At 35.0% G+C, this 19,862-nt stretch overlaps 1 protein-coding gene and 1 long non-coding RNA gene across 2 annotated transcripts; one reads left to right on the forward strand and one right to left on the reverse strand.

Annotated features, from left to right (window-relative positions):
• The first annotated feature begins 2,289 nt into the window (after nt 1–2,289).
• On the forward strand, nt 2,290–3,060 carry LOC117327132. Its single transcript, XR_004532580.1, has 2 exons — nt 2,290–2,480; nt 2,966–3,060. It is a non-coding gene; the product is annotated as an uncharacterized LOC117327132 (long non-coding RNA).
• Nucleotides 3,061–6,432: 3,372 nt separating this feature from the next.
• On the reverse strand, nt 6,433–19,835 carry LOC117327133 (serine-rich adhesin for platelets-like). The gene is made up of 14 exons (XM_033883980.1): nt 19,466–19,835; nt 18,830–18,908; nt 17,828–17,923; nt 17,471–17,593; nt 16,733–16,828; nt 15,075–15,649; nt 14,783–14,940; nt 14,273–14,453; nt 13,645–13,795; nt 13,046–13,214; nt 12,552–12,821; nt 10,404–10,520; nt 9,781–9,858; nt 6,433–9,222 (listed from the first exon to the last, which is right to left on the reverse strand). Coding segments are annotated over exons 1-13 (2,055 nt in total). The 5' UTR covers nt 19,505–19,835; the 3' UTR covers nt 6,433–9,222; nt 9,781–9,857.
• Nucleotides 19,836–19,862: the final 27 nt, after the last annotated feature.

Raw genomic sequence — 19,862 nt, forward strand, 5'->3', positions numbered from 1 at the left:
AATAGTGATATACCCAGACATTGTCCCCTAGACGTCATATACACATGTAATAGTGATATACCCAGACATTGTCCCCTAGACGTCATATATACACATGTAATAGTGATATACCCAGACATTGTCCCCTAGACGTCATATATACACATGTAATAGTGATATACCCAGACATTGTCCCTTTGACGTCATATACACATGTAATAGTGATATACCTAGACAGTTGTCCCCTAGACGTCATATACACATGTAATAGTGATATGCCCAGACATTGTCCCTTTGACGTCATATACACATGCACTAGTGATATACCCAGACATTGTCCCTAGACGTCATATATACACATGTAATAGTGATATACCCAGACATTGTCCCCTAGACGTCATATACACATATAATAGTGATATACCCAGACATTGTCCCTTTGACGTCATATACACATGTAATAGTGATATACCTAGACAGTTGTCCCCTAGACGTCATATACACATGTAATAGTGATATACCCAGACATTGTCCCCTAGACGTCATATACACATGTAATAGTGATATACCCAGACATTGTCCCCTAGACGTCATATATACACATGTAATAGTGATATACCCAGACATTGTCCCCTAGACGATATATACACATATAATAGTGATATACCTAGACATTGTCCCCTAGACGTCATATACACATACATGTATAATATTATTATACCTCAGACTTGTATCACAGCTTCTGATTAGTGAAAACCATGTCACGTGATTAAAAACATCCGTTATGACAACCACAACTTTCCAAATAATTCATTATTGACTTGCTGTCGCTTTCGAAACATCATGTCACCCTCTGAATATCATAATGTCACCCTCTCGTGAGCCCTCCAAAATCGTTATGTCACCCTCTCGTGAGCCCCAACTCGGAACTCTCTTCCGTAACGTCTTCAAAAGTAGTCGAATCAGAGGAGTTCCGAGTATTCTGCTTGACAACAACAATGGCTGCCGGCAGACGCTATCGTCTGCCAACAGAGGAGGAATTGGCGAAATTATTGCAAGAAATATAGTAATTCTTATCATCAAACAATACATTTATAGAACGAGGTGTCTTAATAAATCCTTAAATGTCAACGCATTGGCAAACAACATAAAAGATTACTACAATACGCAGAAATTCATATCAAACGGTCAGAATGATATTTTCAAAGCAAAATTCGCGAATACTTGGTGTAAATGGAAAAACCTTATTTGTCTTGATATTTAATAGCCAAAACTTATTCCTGACAGTTTACAAACACTATTATATTCTATTTGTAACTAAACCTATGCCACTATGAATATTACTCCCCACATCTCTACCCTAAAGGAAACTCTTTTTAATTTCTATCTCTCTACAGAAATAAATAATTTTCTCTTTGTACATGTATTCAAATTAACCGCAACTATTCTCCTTGTTTCTATCACCACTTTTTTCTTTTTTTTCCTCCTCCTTCCCTTCTTCCTTTCTCTTAAATATGTTATGTTTCAGTGTGAGAGTGGATATACTAGAATAGTATGTATGCATGGGTGTATGGGTGTAAATGAAATAAATGAATATGAATATTAATACAATGAATAAGTTATAAAATGTTGTATGTGAGGATATATGTTTGTATGTAGGAATATATATTACGTACTCTATGAGTGAATGAGAATGCAATTGTAAAAATATGAACATTAATGTAATACTGTCGCTGTGTGTTATGTGTATGTGATTATACATGTATATGTATTATACACCATGATTTCAAAATAAAAAATGAATTATAAAAAAAAAAAAAATTATTGCAAGAAAAGGATTCTAAAAACACCAAAAGGGTCATCAATGGGGCCGTGGATTCCTTTAGACATTTTCTATCTGCAACAGGTAGGCCTAGACCAAGGATTGTGAAAACTTCGACGTCCATACATTGAAAGTTCGACTGGGAGAATTTTATGCCGGGTCCAGAAAGACGATGGGGTACTGTGTACAGACTGTAGATCTACACGTGTTACTTCAGCATATGACATCTGACTCAAGATCTTCAGTAGAAGACTACTAAACCAAATGCTAACAATCTAGATTACTGATTAACATTATTGATAAAGACTAATAGATGTGAGAGGAAAAACAAGTAATACTTACGTCGCGCGCAAATACAGATACATGACCAAGAAACGCACCTTAAACTATTATACTAGTTATTTATAAACACTGGAATTCAAAAAATCTATCTTTAGATTGTTACTAAATATAGCAAGTTTATGGAAAATCCCAAAGTCCATGTTACGGCCTAAATGTTAGTTTTATGTTGAATTTATTGTTTAGTTTCATTTGTGGTAATTTTGTTAAGATTCCGGAAAATACGGTTATCCGGTTTCCGGTTTTAGTATAGACGAATATTATGGGATAGCGTTATCCAAGCGCAGCACATGTTTTGAGTATGAGAAGATTCGTTCGGACTATCGTAGGATACGATACGGTAACTAATTACTGTTGAATGATTTGAATATGATTTATGCTTGTTTAGGAATCCATGTCATCATGTTATAATGTCATTTTGGATAATTCGGCCAATATATAAATATGTCGGTGAACCGTGGACAGACGACAAGTCCCTCGTGCATTCTGATTCTAGTCTATCACTTGATTTCTGCTGTATTTGTATGCTATGATATGATTGATACATTGCTGTTTCATTGCTGTTTAACTCGCTATAAATGTGTAAGAGTAATAGTATCGTAATAGTATTGTATTTTGCTATATTTATCAGGTTCGGTTAAATTCATTCTGGGCCGAAACGTCCTAGTCTTGTCAAATCATGTGTATTGTATACTGAATAGTAGAGGGCGAGTTGTCTCGATCTCATCTACAGATCAAACTCGTCATGTGTTATAGATGATAAGGCATAATAGTAACTGTTGCTTAGTTAATTAGTCTAATAAGTACTGTTTCTTTTCGTTACAGTCAATCTATCTACGTAGAACTATCACTGAGTCAATACACCTGTACTATACTTGTATGTAGTTGATGTCAAAGATAATAAACACAGATGAAGCCAGGAAGATGGAATTGACCTCATTTATTTACGATAGCCAGAGCGATTTCGAGGCGTACTCGACGCCTATAGTCCAGATATAATATACATCCGGAAAGCACGCAAGAACCACACTAAGCACCACCGTCTGATTGGCTAATTTCTTCACTTCCTGGCTTGTGAGCCTGCGCACTCGAATGTAAACAAACCTGGTTATATACGCGAATGTCCTTTAGGTTACATTTTTCTGTGTCCTAGGCTCGGTTATAACCGGAACAAGGACGTTAAGCCCCATCAATCAATCAATCAAGGTTACATTTATGGCAAATTGATGTGTTTGTAAGACCTTTAAGGCACACATTCTACGATATAATTACTTGACATATATATATTACAGAAGAGTATATCTAGATTGACAAGCTGTCATTGCTTACATACTGACTTTGCGTAAGTTTTATACAGTTTTTTTTGTATCCACTTCTTGTTTAAGGTTGTGGTGCTTATAGCCATCAAACGAGACATGTTTAATAAAATCTGATTGAATTAGCACACACTTTGTATTTTTTAGGTGTAATGCTGAGCCAATAATAAATCTTGTTCATTGCACTTGTGGTGCAAATAACCAGCTCTGTTCCAACCACATACAATGTACTAAAAATGTATGGTGTCATATATACAAATGTATATACTTGGTAATATATATATATACGTACATGTATATATAAACTGCGTTTATCTGTTGTGTAATTCTAGAAGGTTTTATATGTGGTGTTATGGGTCGTGGTGCTTGTGGGGCAGACTCCGATGATGCCTAATTCTTAAAGGTTTTATCTGTTGTGTTATGGGCTGTGGTGCTTAATTCTAGAAGGTTTTATATGTGGTGTTATGGGTCGTGGTGCTTGTGGATCAGAATCTGATGGTGCCTAATTCTTAAAGGTTTTATCTGTTGTGTTATGGGCTGTGGTGCTTAGTTCTAGAAGGTTTTATATGTGGTGTTATGGGTCGTGGTGCTTGTGGGTCAGAATTTGATGGTGCCTAATTCTTAAAGGTTTTATCTGTTGTCTTATGGGCTGTGGTGCTTAATTCTAGAAGGTTTTATATGTGGTGTTATGGGTCGTGGTGCTTGTGGGTCAGAATCTGATGGTGCCTAATTCTTAAAGGTTTTATCTGTTGTGTTATGGGCTGTGGTGCTTAGTTCTAGAAGGTTTTATATGTGGTGTTATGGGTCGTGGTGCTTGCGGGTCAGAATCTGATGGTGCCTAATTATTAAAGGTTTTATCTGTTGTGTTATGGGCTGTGGTGCTTAATTCTGGAAGGTTTTATATGTGGTGTTATGGGTGGTGGTGCTTGTGGGTCAGAATCTGATGGTGCCTAATTCTTAAAGGTTTTTTCTGTTGTGTTATGGGCTGTGGTGCTTAATTCTGGAAGGTTTTATATGTGGTGTTATGGGTCGTGGTGCTTGTGGGTCAGAATCTGATGGTGCTTAATTCTTAAAGGTTTTATCTGTTGTGTTATGGGCTGTGGTGCTTAATTCAAGAAGGTTTTATATGTGGTGTTATGGGTTGTGGTGCTTGTGGGTCAGAATCTGATGGTGCCTAATTCTTAAAGGTTTTTTCTGTTGTGTTATGGGCTGTGGTGCTTAATTCTAGAAGGTTTTATATGTGGTGTTATGGGTCGTGGTGCTTGTGGGTCAGAATCTGATGGTGCTTAATTCTTAAAGGTTTTATCTGTTGTCTTATGGGCTGTGGTGCTTAATTCTAGAAGGTTTTATATGTGGTGTTATGGGTGGTGGTGCTTGTGGGTCAGAATCTGATGGTGCCTAATTCTTAAAGGTTTTATCTGTTGTGTTATGGGCTGTGGTGCTTAATTCTAGAAGGTTTTATATGTGGTGTTATGGGTGGTGGTGCTTGTGGGTCAGAATCTGACGGTGCCTAATTCTTAAAGGTTTTATCTGTTGTGTTATGGGCTGTGGTGCTTAATTCTAGAAGGTTTTATATGTGGTGTTATGGGTCGTGGTGCTTGTGGATCAGAATCTGATGGTGCCTAATTCTTAAAGGTTTTATCTGTTGTGTTATGGGCTGTGGTGCTTAATTCTGGAAGGTTTTATATGTGGTGTTATGGGTGGTGGTGCTTGTGGGTTAGAATCTGATGGTGCCTAATTCTTAAAGGTTTTATCTGTTGTCTTATGGGCTGTGGTGCTTAATTCTAGAAGGTTTTATATGTGGTGTTATGGATGGTGGTGCTTGTGGGTCAGAATCTGATGGTGCCTAATTCTTAAAGGTTTTATCTGTTGTCTTGTGGGCTGTGGTGCTTAATTCTAGAAGGTTTTATCTGTTGTGTTATGGGCTGTGGTGCTTAATTCTAGAAGGTTTTATATGTGGTGTTATGGGTCGTGGTGCTTGTGGATCAGAATCTGATAGTGCCTAATTCTTAAAGGTTTTATCTGTTGTGTTATGGGCTGTGGTGCTTAATTCTAGAAGGTTTTATATGTGGTGTTATGGGTCGTGGTGCTTGTGGGTCAGAATCTGATGGTGCCTAATTCTTAAAGGTTTTATCTGTTGTCTTATGGGCTGTGGTGCTTAATTCTAGAAGGTTTTATATGTGGTGTTATGGATGGTGGTGCTTGTGGGTCAGAATCTGATGGTGCCTAATTCTTAAAGGTTTTATCTGTTGTCTTGTGGGCTGTGGTGCTTAATTCTAGAAGGTTTTATCTGTTGTGTTATGGGCTGTGGTGCTTAATTCTAGAAGGTTTTATATGTGGTGTTATGGGTGGTGGTGCTTGTGGATCAGAATCTGATGGTGCCTAATTCTTAAAGGTTTTATCTGTTGTGTTATGGGTTGTGGTGCTTAATTCTAGAAGTACCTCTTAAAATTTTTTCTTAAAAACTGTTGATAGTAATAAACTTATTGATACCAAAATTAATTCACTTATGTTTTTGTCGGTATAATAAAACAATTACTGCCCTTGTTCCCGGTTGACATGAATATTTGCCCACCCTCGGGTGACATGACACCTCTCGGGTGGTCAAATATCAATGTCAACCCGGAACAAGGGCAATAATTGTATAGTGATATACCTAGACATTGTCCCAGTTGATGTGTCCTCTATACGTCATATACACATGTCCCTATCATGATATCAATACACTAGGTACACGATTGATGATGATCACCAGAATAGTATTCTAGGAGTTCTAATTCACCCGAGTCAGCAGCAGAATACACCAACATTGATAACACAAGATTTAAAGTATGTTTTATTGAGAGAACAATCTTTTTTGCTTTGTGTCCCATGGCAAGGAAAAACTTACTCCACTCCTTTTACATATAATGTATAAATACCTTAAATGCTGCGAGCTTTGTTTGCTTTATATGTACAGATGACAATGACACAGAATCATGGCAAAATATTTGGGCTCACCTCTGTGAGTGGCCTTCCATATTATTTTATTAAAATGAACTTAAAAACACATAAATATACATATAAAAAGCAATGGTTATGTCAAACACAAATAAAAGGCAAAGATGGGCAGCATACGCCCATGCAAGTGTTAAATCATATATGAAGAGATATCATTTGCTCAGATGGGAGGTTTTCGTTTTCAAAATTAGTCAATTTAGTTATATTTTTTCCAAAAATGTCACATCAAAATTTCTTAAAAATGGCGACAGTAAAAATTTTTTTCTAACAAATAATAATCAAAAATGTGATTTCCCTATTTAACTATAAGAAAGTTTACTCCCTCCCTAGGGGCAAACGTGACCCCAAGGGTAATAAAATTCACAATTTTGGTAAAGCACCTTAAGGACCTTTTTTGACTCTACTTTATTTTATTTTGAAATTTCAATAAATTTGACCCTTGCTGACCCCATCCATTAGTCCCCAGGGTTCAGTCTGTCCAACATGTACATACCATCAAACTGTCATCCCATCCTGCAAATTTGAAACAAGTTAGAAATGAATTCCAATAGAAATAAAACAAGTGCAATCAATGATTGCGAAAGCTCACCGGCAGCAGCAATCACACTATGCATTCATTTCTTATGTATGTATACGCATGTCAGTTTGAAATTGTACGTCACATAATATCGCTCCTAAACCTCAAATGGATGTATAAACTAAGTAAGAAGGGTGTGGACTTACAAGCTTTCCAAAACTTACCCCAAAATTCTTTTAAGTGCGTTTTGGTGTCAAAAAAATTAAGTCCACTAAATGGTAAAATGTCAAAAAAAAAATCACAATCTTTTCCACCATGATTTGCCATAACATCACTTTTAGACCTCTAATGAATGTATAAACCAAATAAGAAGGGTGTGAGATGTATACTTTTGGACTTACAAGCTTTCCAAAAGCTGATCCCAAAATATTTGAAGTGCGGTGGGACGCTGACCCGGATGCCGGGGGCACAGCATTAGCTCATGGATACTCGTAACCGGTGAGCTAACAAATGATAGCCAAAAATGTGATTTCCCTATATAAACTATAGTTAAGTTAATCCCCTCCCAAGGGGCAAACATGAGACCATAGTGTCATGAAATTCCCTATTTTGGTACAGTACCTTAAGACCCTTCTATCTATAAAAAATATTTGATTCTACCTTAATTGGGGTTTGAGAAGATGTTTTTTTTTTTTTGAAATTTCAGTTAATTTGACCCTTTTGGGCCTGCCCATCAATCCCTGGGGGTCAGTCACGGACCATATAATTCACAATTTTGGTTGACTTCTAGCCATGGAATCTTGACTGCAAATTGTTATTTACTGATTTAATCTAAGGTTGTCGGGTTATTAAAAACACATGACAGTCTTCATAAGTTACATCAATGACCATTTTCAAGAAATTAATTTCAAAAACTCTGTAAGCAATCCTAAACCCCTTACCGTCACTGACCCATAGGACTCAATACTCAGAACACCTATGTTCATCTTGTACATGAACAATTTAACTTTGGTCACAAAAAAAAAAAAAAAAATCAGCAACATGTATGCAAATAACACAAGCCGTTCAGGAGCTAAAAATGTGCAAATTAATATGGTGTAACAATGTAACATGTTAAATTGGCTCTACAAATGCAATTATGAATATGGTTGTGGCTATACATTAGTATCTAGTCTTTTTACAATGTACCAACAGACTGAAATTTCGTTTATTACAATATGCAATTCTCAAACAAAAACAGTTGTATTTTGCCATTGTCATCTTATTACTTAAAAGGACATCATGGTAAACCAATTTTTATTTTGTATTTTTTCATATTATTGGGTAATCTTCAAAAACTATAACCTTATGAACAATAACCATTCGAATTTGATGATATATGTATATAAAAAACATCAATTATTAATTATAAAAAGGTTATCACAATTCATTGATCAACAGTCTGGATATGTAAATTTTGTGACATACACGATAAAACGCATGTGCACAACAATCGACTGTGGTTGAAAACGATAACAGCTTCCTCAATAAAGAGAATAATGGCCAATTGGGTCAAAGACAACCCTAGAATTACACTGGAGAAGCAGTACAATAGAATGACTGTAGTAATACGGACGCTGCTTGTATTCTGCTTGATTGCTGGATACTAGACCATAATAAACTCAGTAATATTTTTACAGTCTGTATTAGTACTTCGCTAACGTTACTTTAGTATATGTACAGTGTTTACACTTATATACACATAAATATCTGCGCCGGAATATGTACAGAAGGTGTTATTTAACATTTAAACCACTGTATAATATCGTTATCCAACTAACCCAGATGGAATATTTCGACTTTAAGTCATGTGTGTTTGTTTTTACAAATAAAATTGCCTCGATTTCAAAACAGTCACGCGATGATTCAAAAATAATTTTAGAGAGGAATTCCAAACTAAATAATGTGGTCCAGCAGGGTTCGACTGTGAATATTGGGATAGCATAGAAACATAACTGGAAAGGAACAAAACATGTACATTCAATGAAAATAACGTTTTTACCGCGATGACCCTTTATCTTATTTACAAATATATGTATTAGTTCATTATCATATCCTTTTTAACTATCTGATAATTGTACTTTTGTTACATATGAACGTCCATTATAACAGGTCATGCTTCCCTTGCATAACACAAAATTTCCCAAGAGGACATATACAGCCAGAATTCTGTTCATCCCTTCTTTATGTTGAAGTATCTGCATCAATGTCTAAAAAAAGAGAGAGAAAAAAATGAATAAAGATAGAATGTCCAAGAATCACTTAACAAATCTTATGACCTGAATGCATGGAATAAAATATTCGCAAACCTGGTTTGTACAGTTTCTTTCAAGCTTTGAAAATAAGAGCCATGAAAAGTTTTTCACTGGAGAAAAATTATTTTGAAATGATTGTAATTGAAGAAATTACAAAAAACAATAATCTCTTTCAGTACTTTCTTGGTAAAACAGCTGAGTTTGATTTTTTGCAACCTTCTAGTATGGAGCTATTAAATTTGAATTAATTAATTTTTTTCTGACAATCTGAAATATATTGTAATGTATTGGAAGATCTAGGGCTTTTCATGTTTTTTTTTTTTTTTTTTTTTTGCCTATTAGGCAATAATGGAATTATTTCCAGTTTTATCAAAATTGCCAAAATTTGCAGTTTTCATGGTAATTCTCATAGGACAGGAACTTCTATAGATGTAGTTTAATATACCTTAAATATCAATTTGGGGCAGTAATTATGGAAATGTTCAGCTGTAAATGCAAAACTTCACAACAAACCTCTGGCATGAAAATTTCAATGGCATCAGATGGAGTACCATTCAGGAGTTTCTGCAACTCAACCGATATTTCCACCATCTGAAAGATAACATAAATATAATTTGTACAGTCTTTTATGTTGAAGACAAGTTATTTTCATATGATTACCGGATATAATGGTGACGTTCGTTGTCAGCATACAACTACTATTGTATGTGATTAAGACACGTACATACTGTATGAGAATGATTGAATCATCCATGGTAAGTTTCGTGGACAGGTATGTATCTCATCCAGAGTATAAGAGTTTGGTTTACAGTAAGAGGCTCGCCAAGTGTAGTCTAGCCAAACTCATTCAATCAGGTCGAGATATCCCTGCCCAGGAACACACCAATACTTGAATAAATTATCCAAATGACATATTAATTAATTTATAAATTTCCCAAATGACATATTAATTAATTGTTTTCTCAACTTAATCTACTGATCATTTGTAATATGGTTAAGCTACATCATAGCGCAGCTGTCTTTCCTTACCAATGTCAGATAGGTTTATATTTTCCATAGCAAACACATGATCACTCTGTATAGTATGTGAGCTAAGATATATTCAATTCAAATAGTACATAATTTTAAATGATTACCAAATCATCCTCAAATGGCCCGGATCTGCCCATTGCCAAATATCTTTTAAATTTTCGGTAACCATCATTTTTGTTGACGTATCTACGCAATGATGTAGAGTTGTCAGCAACAATATCCTGAAACAAAATAAATAAATTAAAAACTGGTCCTGAAATTCAACTGCAACAATGTATTTTATACCAAAAGTAGATCTTGAAATGTTGATACAAGATATATGAGTACAAATGTAACACAAGAATATAGAAAACCCCTAGCAAGGAGGGGATGGCATGCATAGCTCCTCCAAAATTTGAGAACCCAAAGTAAATATGTATGAAGATTTTATCTTTATGGTAACAAATAATGCAGATGAAGAACAAATATCTAGTGAGGTACATGCATAACCTACAGTTTCTATTATAACTTTAATAGGCACCATCCAAATTATTTCAAGAGACTCAATGCGCAAATAGTTTCAAATTAAGTATAATTCAGAAACAATGATGTTAAAATCTAATAAATCAATGTCCATAAGTAGCATGTGAACCAAGTTTGATTAAGATGTGCCCAACTGTTTGGTCTCTATCGTGTTCACAAAATGTGTGATGCACAGAACCATGGGGGTGTTACTTTATAACCCTGGAATGCGATGTGCAGGGGGAAAACGGTATTAACACAGATGTCTTTTTTTCTTTTTTGGTTCATAAGGGTGTACAAAAAAATTGTATGCAAACTATGAATCTGCGTAGCTGATTCCTATGAAAAGTTGGCAAACATTTTTTTTTTCATAACCCTATGAAACTAAAAATAATTCACACCAATACTTATAATTATAATTAATATTTGAAAATGATTTTAAATTTTTAAATTTAAAGCATGTTTCATGTACCATTTTACTGATCTAATTTTACAAACCAATACGCAATGTTAATGGTGATACTGTGACGTCACATTTTCGGGCCATTTATATAATTACAGAGGTATGAAAAAAAAATCAACCAATCAATAAGCCACATTCTGCATACAAACAATAGAAAATTAATTATCAACACGTACAAAAGGTATATTCAGTGTTATTCTTTGATTCATAACCCTGGCTGTTAATAGAACGTTAAACAAAAACAAACAAACAAACAAACAAACAAACTTATTCATAGTTAAAGAACAAGCAGGAAAACAATCAACATGGGACAGTGACCTTAATTAAGTATAAGACTCATAATATTCAATATCCAAATTGAGATGCATGTTCATCCATTGGTTAAAATAGGCAATGCCTTATACCTGTCATGCTGTTCAGACTCATGGTCATATCTTTTAAGATACAACAGAGAAGATGCTTTATCAATGCGTAAACAAGATGCATGACTTATATGTAAAGATAAGATGCATACATATCATGCATATGTAGATTGTGATTGGAAGTAGGAAGGAATTGTTGGAAGGCACAAGGGCAAAATATCATGGCTGGTGAGGTTAATTCAAATACATTCCCAATTTATTGGAATGACTATGAATTACAAATGCTTATCTTATGTTACAAAATCAAACTTCAGTTAGTAAAACATTTTTGAACTTTTTAAGTCAACGGATGCAATGAAGTATACCTCAAATCTAACAATGCTTTTACAAGATTTAACAGTAAGTTTCTTGTACCAGGCAATGCTGAAATATCAATGTCAAATTCTGACAGCTTATTCATAAACAATGCAATCATAACTATTTGTTTGTGATAACTAACTTTTGTAAATTTGACAGAATTATAGTTTTTTTTTAATCATTAGTATGCAAATTGAAATGATGTGAAATGGTGCTTATGCCAAAATTATTGGGTTGTATCTTATCAAATTGCAGAGTTAGCTTATTGTAAAGTAATTAATATATATGAGGAAACAAGTTGTTTTTCACAAATTATAACATTTCAAAAACAAAAGAGTCACTATCTAAATCAAATCACGTAAGGTGTACATATTGTATAATGAACATTGGGACATTTTTAAATCCATTCTATTACACGATTGATTTTGATACCTGTTGCCAAGGTTGCTACTAGTCTCGTTTTCCTCCACAAGAGTCGAAGGCAAGATCAGAACATGCTGAAGACTAATAAATTGTAATGTATGATAGTCTCAGTTTGAAAAGTGTCATTACATTCTTAGCTCTCTTACCTTTTCAGCTTTACTTTTTCATTTGCAATTCTGTCACATCCACAGAAAAACTCATCCTCCTCTGTGATGTTAGAAATGTCCATTTTGATGCAAACATCGTGCATCCATTGCCCACACCTGCTGCACTCAATCCACTTAGGATTAATTTCCGGATTTGCATTGTGCATAACTGTGCAGCATTGCAAACCCTCAAACACACATTCATCTAAATGTGTCCCAAAGGGGCCAAGAGGACAAACTGCTGGCACAACATGATTAATTGTTGCATACCTGCAGTAAAAAGGAAAAGGCTGAATATCGCACTTCATGCTTCACACAGTCAACAATTCTATTAAATGTCTTTAAACAAATCATACATATAACATCTTTATACAAGGTATATTTAATATGTAATTAATTTGTAGTTTATTCTGGCCAAAACCCTTCATTTTATATTTCATAGAGGCTCATGCCACCCTATTTTCTTATTTTGTTCAAAATTTAGGATATTATACCTGCTCGGTTTGGTTGGTACCCATGCAAGATGGATGGCTGCAGGGTACAACACCTCACTTAAAGGTGGGAACAAGTATTGTCCCAGCAGAAATTCGTGGCGATTACCACTGAAGTGGTTGGTGATGGGCCGTCGCAATACATTTGCCACCATATGAAGATGGAACATGGCTAAATAGTATAAATAAATATATGGGTTAGTGAAATTCAGTAACAACGCACCAACTGACACACACTGCTTGATACATGCTATCTAGTGATCATATTTATTCATTCACATAATTTTACAATAAAGCAAGTTGAAAAATATATAGCGAAAAAACAACCAAATTTATGAATGTATTTATATTTCTATAAATGTATATATATTTCTATTATGTTTTATGAGAGCAATTCTAATGAAGAATATGGAAATATAATGATTATAATGATGTATTGGATATATATATATATACATTTATTTCAACCTTTCATTGCAAATGCAAATACTTTACAAACAATAATAGCTCTAAAGCACATAATTATTCAAGATAATTTTGTTACTTTTGTTAAAGTTTTCTTAAGTTGATAAAAATTTAATGAAAGGAATTTGAGTACTTACAGCAGTCTCTGTAAGGATTCCTAACAGTTTCCATTATTTCCTCCCTGCAGATTTTTTCTATAACTGCTAGATTGCGGAGGTCGCCTGTGGGTGGATTTCCACAAATTGCAGCAATCCACGCTTGAGCATTTTCTTTGAATTCCTCTACAATCTGTTCAAACAGTTAAAATTCTATTAGTTCCTTGAGATAACCATCAATTAAAGGCAATAATGATGAACTGTTGTGTAAATAATATCATGTCCAAAAAAAAAACCAGACCAGTGTGAAAATTTTAAAAGTTATGGAATTAATATCCCAACCATTCTTTTGCTCTTATTTAAGATAAACTCAGTTTTGATACCAACAGAAAATGTGTAGAACCAATGAACCACTATCATTAATTCATCCATATATGACTGTTGGCTTAAATTATTCGTCCAAGTTCAACCCAATGATACCTATATTACCCTTTGTTGCACCAACCACAACCATATTTTTATAATTTATATTAGTAGATTTAATCATTTCTTTACAGGTAGAAATTGATGCTTTACTTTTGAGAAACATAAATGAATAACTTAAGAGCTGCAAAATGATGCCAAGTGCTTTAACTCATGTAATAAAGTAAATATTAAAGAATAAACATACATATTTTGAGTAATCCAACACATATTCTGCCATGTGGACAACTGATGCTAACCGAACCAACTTGGCATTGGTTTCATTTCCATACAGAGATGTGGAAATCGAATTAAAAATACAATTCCCATCCGCCTTTGCAGTCAAGCAGACGCGGTTTCCTACTGATGCAGGAATGTGGTTCTTGTATCTGTAAAATAAAGTCATTATCAAACAAAGCTAAGACCAAAGACTATCTATTAAAAGGTGGGGGATTAAGAACATTGAATTTATAACGGTTTCGTTTTATATTTGCTTAATGTCCTATCAATAGCTAAGGTCATTTAAGGATGGTTTTAACACTGATAGTAAGATAATGATGATAAATTTTGAACTTCACATGAGGTTACTTAAAACTTTTCTATTCAGAGGAGATTTGTTAAGAAATTAATGACTTGTCACTTGATATCGCTCCTCCAAGCAAGATTAGAAATTAGCACCAGTCACATAATATACTATGCAATGACTAAAATCCCTGACAGTGGGTTGCTGTCCAGTAGTGTTGGAACTGTCCACGAGTTTGACAATTGTTCCGAAAGAGTTGGCAGTTCTGACTTTACATCATCACAGAGACAGCAAAACTCCTGCCAATCTTCACATGTCCCAAGAACTTTCATTACTGCATAGTAATCCTTTGCCTAAAATATGAATTAATACCTGTAAGATAAATTTTGCTACTATAACAATTAATTTCAGAGCTGTTTTAGTCTGATTTAGTAAAAGAAGACTAGATGAGCTCAAATCCCAATAAAAAAGTGGATATTTAACTTACCTCTTGTTTCAACAAGTTATTAAGGTGCAATTTCCTTCTCAGTGTGCTTTGGGAATGGAGAGATCCAAATGAGGTCCCAGGAGAAGAAATACCCTTCAAGGAAGAGGCAGATGAGGCAGTTGTGGCCACAGAGGTAGAGGAGGCAGTTGTGGCCACAGAGGTAGAGGAGGCAGTTGTGGCCACAGAGGTAGAGGAGGCAGTTGTGGCCACAGAGGTAGAGGAGGCAGTTGTGGCCACAGAGGTAGAGGAGGCAGCTGTGGCCACAGAGGTAGAGGAGGTAGTTGTGGCCACAGAGATAGAGGAGGCAGTTGTGGCCACAGAGGTAGAGGAGGCAGTTGTGGCCACAGAGGTCGAGGAGGCAGTTGTGGCCACAGAGGTAGAGGAGGCAGTTGTGGCCACAGAGGTCGAGGAGGCAGTTGTGGCCACAGAGGTAGAGGAGGCAGTTGTGGCCACAGAGGTAGAGGAGGCAGTTGTGGCCACAGAGGTAGAGGAGGCAGTGACAGTCACAGCAGCATTGACATGTTGGAAGGCTGTCACGAGGCGACAAAGATCTGCTCTCCCAAATTTACGTTGTCCTGCAAGAAAGAAATATCATAGGTATAGAAGTTATTTCAAAAATGAAAAAAATTCTTCCAAATACACCTATGTCTGATACATACATGAAGGAATGTGATCAATCTTTCAAGTGATAGATGATTTGTTTTTCCCCAAGTTGGCATATAGAACTCCAGAAAATATGTTAATTGGTATGAATTGATAGATATCTTGGTTAAAGTAAAATACTTAAGCTCAGTTGTATGTTTTATGCCAGCTCATGGATGAGACAAAAGGTGTTATTTGATTTCTAGATAAAGACCAAAGGAAGCCCTAGGTCACATAATGGTAAAAGAAAACGACTTCAAAAGTCACATCACTCCTCTGTTCTCTTCAAAAGATAAGAATCGTCCAAGTGATTGGCCCTGGCTTTTCCCCCAAATACATATTGTTAGAGATGTGCATTCAGTTTTGCTATGCAATGTTCTAGAAGAGCAGACTGTGAAATGATATTGAGTTCTTGAGAAAGTTCTATGATTGGCTACCCAGAACAAATCTGGAATCAAAGTACCGTATATAGTCGTTAAAACTAAACAATATACATGTATTCACAGTGTGTAGGAAATGGAAGTCATGCACAACCATTTGTACCTTTTCTCCATTATCAGTACTTGTGGCAGCCAAATTATTTAAAACTAGAACTGTCGCCAGGATGGCTGACTAATGCCCCCGCAATCTGCACAAGTCAATGGTAAATTGGAACTGTTAATTATAGGCTAACTAAGATAACCCGTGCATGACGGATATATGTGAAATTTGTTGAAATCCGTCCACAGGTTATGGAAGAGTTGTATGGACATTAAAACCCTGTTTACAATGACCAGTTGCCATAGAAACCATAATTTTGAGAAAAAGAAAGTGAGATGCATATCTACACATGGTCCTTTATATTTGTGTGAAGTTTCATTGAAATTGTCCCTTAGGTTTAGGAGGAGTTGTCCGGACAAAATGTGTCTACAGACAGACGGACAGACAACCTGATTCCAGTATATCCCCTAGCTTCGTTGCGGGGGTATAAAGAACATTGTTGTATAGAACTATTTCAAATTGCTAAGTCACATTACCTTTAGGATGGTTAACCGACACAAATGGCAGTCCAGTGTCCTTCCACCATTGTGGTGCATTTTCTGGTCGAAACCGGTTCCTTCTGTCATCTCTAGCTGAAAACAGCATGGAAAAAATTACAACGGTAATCTTAAAGATGATTATTATTACCCAGTAAATGAATTAAAATACACCTATAAATGAATTAAACATATCAAACTTCAACATATGTTCTAGTATGTCTATCCATCTTTATTCCCATATATATATTGATACCAGCAAGTTCAACATAAATAGGTGAATAATTTTCAGCAAACAAAACATCCAAAGATTCAGACGAACTCCAAGATAAATATACAGCATCAGCAACATTAAAACAGATTATAATTTAACTATTTTAAAGACATTTCTGTTGCATTATTTAAGGTATAATAAAACAAGCATTCTGAGAATATTGCTGAGGCAAAACATGTCCCCTACCGCAAAGGGTCATAATGCCTGCAAAAATCAGAGAAGCGTTTACGAAAGTCAACTTGATCTGTAGCTAACCATACTGAAGTTACATACCAAATTTCTCTAATATGCCTTGAAGCATGACAGAAAAATGCAGAAGACTTGAGTGGGCAGTCTGACAGACAGTCAGGGCAGCAACCTATAGACCCCTGCTGATTTCATCAGTAGAGGACTAATAAAGGCTTCCACTCTGTTAATTCAGATTAGCTGCAGTATTATTAAATGAATAGTTCTAAATGCCTTACTTGATGAGGCTTTTTCAGGTCCACACGCAGCAGTTACTATGCTCCTGAGCTCATGGACATCCATTTCAGCTACATCCTTTAGGACCATTTCTGACAGGCCTCTCTGTTCGATTTCTGGTACCACTTAAAAACAAAAAAAAACAAACAAAAAATGAAGCACACTTTTCGATGGTCCATCCAACCTACACACAATGTAAGTCATTGTTATTTATTGATAACATGATTTTATTGATATCTAATTTATTATTATTCATTACATAGTATTTCAATTCTTGAATTAAATAGTGTACAAAAAAACCTGACTCACATCCATATTACCACCTGTACGTACATGCATCAAATTTAAAAAATAATTACCTGCATCTGATGTACTAGGAAGGATATGAATGGCCTCTTTAAACTTTGCAAAAACTGCTGGGTCCCTTGCAAAGTGATCCTTCAATACTTCATCACCTTATAACAAATTTAAAATAAACATGTAGAATTGTCATTAACCATTGATGCATCTGCTGGCAAATGTTCTAAGGAATATTTAATAATGAAACATTTCTGAATTCATCTTTATACAACAGGCTGTCACTGTGGAACAAATGCAATATACCTGAAAATGTAAGACAGCATGATATGAAACCTTACCAAGATTCTAATCAGCCTGTAAACAAGCTGTATCACAAAGGGAGGACCAACACCTCAATTTGATACACAATGACCATATTTTGACAACAAAACCTGTATCATATGTTGAACATAATTGCATTTAGTAGTACCACACAATTGCATTTAGTAGTACCACACATGTACAAAATTTGGGCAGAATTCAAGCAGAAACAAAAAAGTTTCTGCATTTTTTAACCAAGTCCCAAAATAGCACAAAAAAGATCCATAACTCTAGGAAATATTGTCAAATTAATCTGCCGTTCAGGAAAACACAACTTCATGACACGGTGATTAAGCATACCTGTAGGAGGAGATCTCCAGAAAAACAAAAGTTTAAGACGGACCGCCATACCACATGTCCGGTCAAAACATCAAAATGTTTTGACAGGCATGCATGTAAAAACACTTTCAAATCGATATAGTCCTTGACAGTTTTTACTCTGTTTCTCTTACATTTTTCATGTTGCCACATAATCATTCACCAAAATGTATTTAATAATTTTTTTAAAGCTTTCCTTATTTCATAAAACAAATTCTTTATATGTTTTAGATTGTATATCTTACTGTCAACCATGCCACTTTTCTCATATACAGTATAATTAACATATATAAAATCTATTAAGTGAAGTTGTTAAAATGATGACAATGGACAAATGTACAAACATATAAAAATAAATGTAGGATATTTTGGAAAATACATACCTTCATAACAGTAAGTCTCATTTATCAAAGCCAAACACAATATTCTTGCCTTTTTGTTTCTTTCTGCAAACTTCTTCACCTATAAGCAAACAGAATTATTTGAATAACAGGTTGAATACATCTTAGATGAATAACAAGAGATCCCAGAGGGATCTTGGCAATCTGGCATCATTGCATATCTCTCCCCTTCCCTTTTCCCATTTTTAGTCTATAAAGCAGTAACAAAATCAAATACAAATTTCTGTACGACATAAATGCCCAGCCTCAATATGAAATTAGACCTATAATATATATCCAGAAACTTGGATAATATATACTTTAACTGTCACCAACCAAAAGCTGGGAAAGAACTGCCTTTTTATTTCTTAAGAAAAAAAAAACAAAACAAACAAAACAAACAGAGGCAATTTACTTTCAGTGCCATTGTCTTATATTGCCGGAATATATACAGTATACATACCAAATTTTATACAAATTGATCATTATAAGTTTTGACCAATCAGAAGTCTATTTGGCAGGTTTTTTAAACCATAACTCCATACTTTTGTTTTTGTTTTTTATATGAGTGCGATTATGTTATAATCCCCCCTTCACCACGTTTCATTAGAATTCATAAAATAGATCATGATTTATTACAGGATATGTTTTCAGCCAACCAGAGGTCGTTGTGGCCATCTTGGATGTGTGAAAAAAAGGAAAAGGTGCATAATAGACATCACGCTTATGTATGCGAAGTTGAAGCGAGGCAGGACGGACATCATAACATTTTGCCTGAATATACAGAATACTCACAAATTAAGCAAAACCTAGTACTGTGACATATGAAAATTACGGAAACATATACATGTATAAGATGGCCACCTATCGGTCATGTTGTTTTCCAATTTGTCCCAAAATGCAATATGCATAACTAAGTAAAAAGTGGAATATACAGATGAAGTTTGAGAAAGATTCCTTCAATTCAGTACTTTCTGATAAATAGAGATAACAAGAATTGTTTATACAGACGGACGGAATGCTGATGATGGACCAT

Source organism: Pecten maximus, chromosome 5 (genome assembly GCF_902652985.1).
Source record: "Pecten maximus chromosome 5, xPecMax1.1, whole genome shotgun sequence".
In the NCBI taxonomy this organism is placed as follows: Eukaryota; Metazoa; Mollusca; class Bivalvia; order Pectinida; family Pectinidae; genus Pecten; species Pecten maximus.